At 43.3% G+C, this 9,312-nt stretch overlaps 1 protein-coding gene across 1 annotated transcript; it reads left to right on the top strand.

Annotated features, from left to right (window-relative positions):
- Positions 1-5,321: 5,321 nt before the first annotated feature.
- LOC124039571 (actin, alpha cardiac muscle 1-like) lies at positions 5,322-8,940 on the top strand. Its single transcript, XM_046355725.1, has 6 exons — positions 5,322-5,584; positions 5,768-5,852; positions 6,018-6,179; positions 6,587-6,778; positions 8,392-8,574; positions 8,828-8,940. Exons 1-6 carry the CDS (start codon positions 5,351-5,353, stop codon positions 8,938-8,940), a joined length of 969 nt encoding a protein of 322 aa, XP_046211681.1. The 5' UTR covers positions 5,322-5,350.
- The last annotated feature ends 372 nt before the right edge of the window (positions 8,941-9,312 follow it).

Here is a 9,312-nt window from a genome sequence, read left to right as displayed (position 1 = left end):
ACCTCGTACTCCTGCATATTGACTCAGTACTGGTGCTCCCTGTATATAGCTATGTTATTACCTCGTTCCCATAAACAACGACTTAGTACTGGTACCCCCTGTATATAGCCATGTTATTACCTCGTCCTCCAGTATATTGACTCAGTACTGGTGCTCCCTGTATATAGCCATGTTATTACCTCGTCCTCCAGCATATTGACTCAGTACTGGTGCTCCCTGTATATAGCCATGTTATTACCTCGTCCTCCAGCATATTGACTCAGTACTGGTGCTCCCTGTATATAGCCATGTTATTACCTCGTCCTCCAGCATATTGACTCAGTACTGGTGCTCCCTGTATATAGCTATGTTATTACCTCGTACTCCAGCATATTGACTCAGTACTGGTACCCCCTGTATATAGCCATGTTATTACCTCGTCCTCCAGCATATTGACTCAGTACTGGTGCTCCCTGTATATAGCTATGTTATTACCTCGTCCTCCAGCATATTGACTCAGTACTGGTGCTCCCTGTATATAGCCATGTTATTACCTCGTCCTCCAGCATATTGACTCAGTACTGGTGCTCCCTGTATATAGCTATGTTATTACCTCGTACTCCTGCACATTGACTCAGTACTGGTACTCCCTGTATATAGCTATGTTATTACCTCGTACTCCTGCACATTGACTCAGTACTGGTGCTCCCTGTATATAGCTATGTTATTACCTCGTACTCCTGCACATTGACTCAGTACTGGTACCCCCTGTGTATAGCCATGTTATTACCTCGTACTCCTGCACATTGACTCAGTACTGGTACCCCTGTGTATAGCCATGTTATTACCTCGTACTCCTGCACATTGAGTCAGTACTGGTACTCCCTGTATATAGCTATGTTATTACCTCGTACTCCTGCACATTGAGTCAGTACTGGTACTCCCTGTATATAGCTATGTTATTACCTCGTACTCCTGCATATTGACTCAGTACTGGTGCTCCCTGTATATAGCCATGTTATTACCTCGTACTCCTGCATATTGACTCAGTACTGGTGCTCCCTGTATATAGCTATGCTATCGTTTACTCCTTATTGTTATTTATTATTCACTGTGTATTCATTCCTCATATCCCTATTTCTATTATATAAAATAAACATCTGTATCTTTAAATCTACATCGTTGGAAAACAACCCATAAGAATTTCACTGTTAGTCTATGAAGCATTTGACTAATAACATTTGATTTGATTTAATTCTAAAATAAAATGAACCTTACTACTTAACTGCAGCATAATTGAATGACCTTGCTACGCTAACAGTCTTATCCTATGTCAACCTTTTAGTTCGTGTGTTAGTGTGACTTAATGGCTGCATCTACACAGGCAGCCCAATTCTGATATTTACCTAAATATTGGCAAAAGAGGTGATCTGATCTGTCAAAAGACCAATTAGTGGGTAAAGATCAGAATTCCTCCCTTTACTTGTTATAATTAGAATAGTCTCTTCTTCCGCCAGCAACCATGTCGACTGTGGGTGAAATAGGCTACTGTTCCATGTGTATGGCTGGAAAGACAGACTATCATCTGATTCTGAATCTTGTCTTCTTGTCAGTAATTGAATAGCCACTGGGGGGCATCTAGGGATGTTTCAACCACCACATTCAGTAGAAGTGCTGTGGACGCCCCTCCTTCAACACCATTCAAACCATCACTTCCTTTTTTGGTCATCTCCTTCTGAACAACTTCCTCTGGTCTGTGGTTGACATTAGACCTGGTAACCAGATTAATGTAACTGTGGTCAACGAGGGTCAGTATGGAATAGAGTCTGTTGTCACTGTGGTTTACCACTATGTAAAGACTTACTTCATTGACAGGCTATGAGGACAATCATTTTACTGTAGGAACATCAGGGTTGGGATCAATTCAGACAGTTCATTGAAATTCCAATTTCCCTCATTGACATGACATAATTCAATTAACTTCATTGGAAGGAGTCAAGCCCAAGCCTGAGGGACACATTCTCTGGTCATTGAACACTAAGCAGTTGTAACTGTGTTGCTTCCTTCCCTCACCTTGTCCCAACCCGGACTCGAAACAGGGACCCTCTGAACACATCAACAACCATCGTTCCACAAAAGCCACAAACCTTGCAGAGGAAGGGATACAACCACTTCAAGGTCTCAGAGTGAGTGACGTCTCTGTATTCAACACTAATAACGCACACCGCTAACTAGCTAGCCATTTCACATCAGGTACACAGTCACTATAGATGTTTATTTTGATTTGTTAAAGTATGTCCTACATTTATATTGGTTAAAACAGTCTTGTCATTGTATGTCTTTATATGACTATTGTCCACTCCCATTGCTACTGAGTCTCTGAAACGTCCTTTGAAGGCCTGGCGGGGGTTCCATAAAGGCTTTGCGTTGTCACTAGTCTCTGGTTGGTTGTCTGTAACACTGTCTGAAATACAGACAGACAGACAGACAAAGGGCCATATCTCCATTATGACTGATGCACCAGACCTTATTTATAGTGGCCTCCAACATGCCTTTCTCTGCAGATGCATCATCAACCTGTCTTCCAGTTGTCCAACTATAGACCAGGGCTCCGCCAACCAGCTATAAATTATCAGAGGCCAAATAAGACTCTTGAGTGAGTGTGTGCACGTGTGTGTGTGTGTGTGTGTGTGTGTGTGTGTGTGTGTGTGTGTGTGTGTGTGTGTGTGTGTGTGTGTGTGTGTGTGTGTGTGTGTGTGTGTGTGTGTGTGTGTGTGTGTGTGTGTGTGTGTGTGTGTGTGTGTGCATGTATGTGTGTGTGTTTGTGCTTTTAAGTTCCGCATTGGTTTGTAAGGGTGACAATGTCTCCTAAAAGGCCTGAGGTTTTGAAGGTATGTGATGGCATGGGTCCTGCGTATTCCTATTTAAATTCAGAGAGCAGGTGAGCCAGGCGCACTCTCCTCTCGTCTCTCTCTTTCAAGGGACTGTAACACATCACCTCCTGTCCAGCTCTCCAGGGTAAGTCCTGCACACATGCAATTCTCTGTTTCAATGGGATTATGGGATTACCGTAATAGTAATTTATCTCATAGTATTACATTTACGCGAGTCATTTGGCAGACACTATTCTCTCATCCAAAGCAACTCACGATCAGTGGCTTTATCATAATTACCACACATGACTATGTAATCTATATGTATCATTTATACTTAAACACAGAACACACAGTAGGTTACAGGCATGTGTGGACCCTAGGAAGAGTAGCTGCTGCTTTTGCAACAGCTACTGGGGATCTTATTAATAAAATGCCAAATACCAAATATGAGAGAAAAAGAGCCATTGAAGTATTTTCAGACAGATTATGTTGATATATAAGTAATCTCACAACCACATGGCTAATGTGGATAGGAAATGCAATACAAGTCCTTGCTTTAATAGATTTTTAAGAACTTCTTTTGACTTTGTTTTAGGCTGTTGGTTCGGACCAACACAGAAATACCTTTTAAGCACTTAAAGCGATTAAAATGTAACACTGTCCTCTGTATTGTACATTACAATAACATAACAGTTTAGTCAATCAAATCATTGGTCAGTCAACTAAAAGTGAATTATGGGTCCAGCATGGCATATGAACAGACAGACAGACAGACAGACAGACAGACAGACAGACAGACAGACAGACAGACAGACAGACAGACAGACAGACAGACAGACAGACAGACAGACAGACAGACAGACAGACAGACAGACAGACAGACAGACAGACAGACAGACAGACAGACAGACAGACAGACAGACAGACAGACAGACAGACAGACAGACAGACAGACAGACAGACAGACAGACAGAGACACTGCTACAGAATGAGACCACAGTGGGAAGGGCAGCTACTGTTAAAGACATGCTCCGGGACATTGGCAACTATTAAGCCTTTTTTAAACCTCTCACTTTGGGCTGGATGTGTCAATGTGTTGTTCATACATGCATAATCTATGAGCAGAATTAATGTTTTACATCAATTAGCCACAAAATCCCTAGTTTGAAAGCGACTGTTTTTCTGGAAGCTGTGCTTCTCCATTTTCCCTCCATTTCCCCCCATGTGAGCCAGCGACCTAGTAATTCAATTTAAACCAATGAGCTTCAGTCCCTCGCCACTTGAGTGACAGCTAGCAAGAGTCTCATCATGCACGCACACAAGAGAGAGAGAGAGAGAGAGAGAGCGCGAGAGAGCAATGACATGGTGCACATATCTGCACATATGTGACGTAGTATGCAATTTTCAGGGACCTCTCATGAGCGCTACTTTCAGAACTACTGGCTAAAAAGTATACTCTTTAATGCAGTAATACCTTGTTTTGTTAATACCATATGCCATGTGTGAAACACATTGCACTCTGACACACCTGACAACTGGTCTGTTTGGTGTGTGTGTGTGTGTCTGTGTCAGTGTCTGTGTGTGTGTGCGTGGTGTGTGTGTGTGTGTGTGTGTGTGTGTGTGTGTGTGTGTGTGTGTGTGTGTGTGTGTGTGTGTGTGTGTGTGTGTGTGTGTGTGTGTGTGTGTGTGTGTGTAGGCCTACAGTAACCGGACACAACCATGTGTGACGAGGAAGAGACAACAGCCTTGGTATGCGACAACGGCTCAGGACTGGTGAAGGCTGGCTTTGCCGGTGACGATGCCCCCAGGGCAGTGTTCCCCTCTATTGTGGGGCGCCCCGTCATCAGGTCAGACCCCATCTTACTCTCCTCTACTACCCTTCCATGTCAATCAGAGGGGTCATTCCTGAAATAGAGCCGCAACACTATTGTTAGTCGGTCATTGCTCCTACAGTATGACTAACCTGGGCTCAGATCTGTTTGTGCTCTTGCCAACTACATTGCTGTCATTGCCAAGCCAAACATGGCATGACGATGAGTGAAAAGGAGTTGGCATGATGGCACAACCAGACTGGCACTCAGACTACAGTACGGACAAGTTTCCTGAATCCAGATGAAGCCTAGACCTGGACCAAAAAAAAAAAAAAACTTTCAATGGAGATTCTCTATTGAGCATACTTTTTTAGTTTAGTAGGTTTAATCTGGGTCTGGGAAACCAGGCCGTGTGTCATTTGCAGATCAATATGTGTCTGTTGCTGTTCATGTTCACATCTGGACCATAGGAGGCTGCTGAGGGCAGAACGGCTCATAATAATGGCCGGAACGGAGTAAACGGAATGGCATCAAACACCTGGAGACCATGTGTTTGATGTATTTAATACCATTCCACTGATTCCACTCCAGTCATTACCACAAACCTGTCCTCCCAGCTGTGACCTGTACCTACTGTACATATGAATGAGCCTTGCCTGTCTCTCTCTTCCCCTGCAGGGTGTGATGGTGGGTATGGGTCAGAAGGACTCCTATGTAGGAGACGAGGCCCAGAGCAAGAGAGGTATCCTGACCCTCAAGTACCCCATTGAGCACGGCATCATCACTAACTGGGATGACATGGAGAAGATCTGGCATCACACCTTCTACAATGAGCTGCGTGTGGCCCCTGAAGAGCACCCCGTCCTGCTAACTGAGGCCCCCCTCAACCCCAAGGCCAACAGGGAGAAGATGACCCAGGTGGGTCACCTGCCTTAATTAATCCATTTACCTGGCTGGCAATCTTATGCTGTTTAGCATTACATCACAACTAATGTTGATTGATGATGTTCTTATATTTGCTTTATATTATTATTAGGTGCATTGCCAAATAATGGATTTATGAGCCTGTTTTCTAAAACCGTGGGGTTTTCTTCCTGACAGATCATGTTTGAGACCTTCAATGTGCCAGCTATGTATGTGGCCATCCAGGCTGTGCTGTCTCTGTATGCCTCTGGTCGTACAACAGGTGAGTGCGCCTCCTAACCCAAAACCCAATAAGTGACGTACGGTACAGCGAATGCATACATTTTTAGAATGTTTGGCACCAGCAGGAATGAAAAACCCACAACCCTGGCATTGACCACTATGATGCTCGTCAGTGTGTTTGTACTAATGTGTCTCACCTGTGCAGGTATTGTGCTGGACGCTGGTGATGGTGTGACCCACAACGTGCCCGTGTATGAGGGTTACGCCTTGCCCCACGCCATCATGAGACTGGACTTGGCTGGCAGAGACCTGACTGATTATCTGATGAAGATCCTCACTGAGAGAGGATACTCTTTCGTTACCACCGGTAACCATGGAGACCTTTTTAGATACAACCACACTCATCTACAACTATATCAATATTGACAGAAATGTTTATTTTGTACCTTCTAACAGTATCATAAAAAATGACACCTTTCACCCAGTTTATATGATGTGTCAACACCTGATTTTTTTGTTTAATTGCATCTTGTCACCTTTGTTGATCTCTCATTATCTTACAGTGTATCCTATTGGCAAAATAGAGATACTGCAATCCTTCATTATTTTCCTAGTGTAGTGACTGTGCCTGTAGAAGAGCCTTCCTGATCAGTGTAGTTAGATTTTACACATAGGTTAAGGTCCCCTCTACAGTTACCGCTTTCTCTTCCTTTATGCCTGTCCACGGTTGGCAACATGATCTCACAAACTCCATGCTATATTTGAATCCCACAGCCGAGAGAGAGATCGTGCGTGACATCAAGGAGAAGCTGTGCTACGTGGCTCTGGACTTTGAGAATGAGATGGCCACCGCTGCCTCCTCCTCCTCTCTGGAGAAGTCCTACGAGTTGCCCGACGGACAGGTCATCACCATCGGTAACGAGAGGTTCCGTTGCCCAGAGACCCTCTTCCAGCCCTCCTTCATCGGTCAGTACAAATTCTTACAACAACACACATGTTCTATAGCCTGGTCCCAGATCAGTTTGTCTGAAGACAACACAAATAGATCTGGGACCAGGCTAGATATTCTGTGCTGTAGCACAAGTAATGTATTTAAGATCATGCAGGATAAGAGGAAGTAAAAGTCACCATATGGATCATTCATGAAGGATATTTATTGATATAATTCTCCCGAGAGTACTCTGTGTGTCCATATTTCATTGTCTATTATATCTTGACTATGAAGTTTGTGGTTTGGTTTGATCCTCTCTTTTCCAACGGAGGCTTCACTACACATGACAAGGCTCAGAATCCATTGCTCTGTTCCTTTATTCTCTTGCCCAAGACTGTTATCCCCATAGGTATGCAGTTCAGAATATGGGTGTAAAGACTGTTATCCCCATAGGTATGCAGTTCAGAATATGGGTGTAAAGACTGTTATCCCCATAGGTATGCAGTTCAGAATATGGGTGTAAAGACTGTTATCCCCATAGGTATGCAGTTCAGAATATGGGTGTAAAGACTGTTATCCCCATAGGTATGCAGTTCAGAATATGGGTGTAAAGACTGTTATCCCCATAGGTATGCAGTTCAGAATATGGGTGTAAAGACTGTTATCCCCATAGGTATGCAGTTCAGAATATGGGTGTAAAGACTGTTATCCCCATAGGTATGCAGTTCAGAATATGGGTGTAAAGACTGTTATCCCCATAGGTATGCAGTTCAGAATATGGGTGTAAAGACTGTTATCCCCATAGGTATGCAGTTCAGAATATGGGTGTAAAGACTGTTATCCCCATAGGTATGCAGTTCAGAATATGGGTGTAAAGACTGTTATCCCCATAGGTATGCAGTTCAGAATATGGGTGTAAAGACTGTTATCCCCATAGGTATGCAGTTCAGAATATGGGTGTAAAGACTGTTATCCCCATAGGTATGCAGTTCAGAATATGGGTGTAAAGACTGTTATCCCCATAGGTATGCAGTTCAGAATATGGGTGTAAAGACTGTTATCCCCATAGGTATGCAGTTCAGAATATGGGTGTAAAGACTGTTATCCCCATAGGTATGCAGTTCAGAATATGGGTGTAAAGACTGTTATCCCCATAGGTATGCAGTTCAGAATATGGGTGTAAAGACTGTTATCCCCATAGGTATGCAGTTCAGAATATGGGTGTAAAGACTGTTATCCCCATAGGTATGCAGTTCAGAATATGGGTGTAAAGACTGTTATCCCCATAGGTATGCAGTTCAGAATATGGGTGTAAAGACTGTTATCCCCATAGGTATGCAGTTCAGAATATGGGTGTAAAGACTGTTATCCCCATAGGTATGCAGTTCAGAATATGGGTGTAAAGACTGTTATCCCCATAGGTATGCAGTTCAGAATATGGGTGTAAAGACTGTTATCCCCATAGGTATGCAGTTCAGAATATGGGTGTAAAGACTGTTATCCCCATAGGTATGCAGTTCAGAATATGGGTGTAAAGACTGTTATCCCCATAGGTATGCAGTTCAGAATATGGGTGTAAAGACTGTTATCCCCATAGGTATGCAGTTCAGAATATGGGTGTAAAGACTGTTATTTGTTATCCCCATAGGTATGGAGTCTGCTGGTATCCATGAGACCACATACAACGGCATCATGAAGTGCGACATTGACATCCGTAAGGACCTGTACGCCAACAACGTCTTGTCTGGCGGTACCACCATGTACCCTGGTATCGGTGACCGCATGCAGAAGGAAATCGACAGCCCTGGCCCCCAGCACCATGAAAATCAAGGTATGTATAATATATGCATCTTATTCTCTTTGATAATTACATCCAGCTAACCTTACCACCATCCAATTACTGTGAGTCAATTATTTAACAGTGATGAACCTGAAAATACTTTGAGGAAAAAGGTTTCATAGTACCCTTGGTGAAGTTTGATTAGTATAGACACGTGGCTTTGCATAAAAACCCAACTTGACTCGGTCCAAACCGCTAACTGTCGCTCTCCCTGTAGATGATTGCCCCTGAGCGTAAATACTAGTGTGGATCGGCGGCTCCATCCTGGCCTCCCTGTCCACCTTCCAGGCCATGTGGATCAGCAAAGACGAGTATGAGGAGGCCGGACCATCAATCGTCCACAGGAAGTGCTTCTAAATTACTCCTCTCCTCCTATCTCGACTCTCTTCCTGCCCTAAAAATCTTGGCTCTCTGTTTTTCTCATGTGTCTCTAATCCCCACAAACGACCCATTGTATTTGTTTACTGTTTGTGCAATCTGTATTATGGGTCATCGGACTATCAGGATATTTACAAGCATTTCGCAACACCCGCAATAACATCTGCTAAACACGTGTATGTGACCAATAAAATTGATTTGATTTTGATATTGCTAAAATAAATGAATTCTACCTTTTGACTTCCCTGTGCAGTTGCTTATGTGACCTTATGAAATGTAATATAATCAGGTTCATTAAAAGTAGTTTGACAAAAATGACTTCTTCCAGGACAATTTTGCATAATCACAAGT

This window comes from Oncorhynchus gorbuscha, linkage group LG01, assembly GCF_021184085.1.
Source record: "Oncorhynchus gorbuscha isolate QuinsamMale2020 ecotype Even-year linkage group LG01, OgorEven_v1.0, whole genome shotgun sequence".
NCBI lineage: Eukaryota > Metazoa > Chordata > Actinopteri > Salmoniformes > Salmonidae > Oncorhynchus > Oncorhynchus gorbuscha.
The sequence above is the reverse complement of the archived record's forward strand: the minus strand, read 5'-3'. Positions and strand labels throughout refer to the sequence as shown.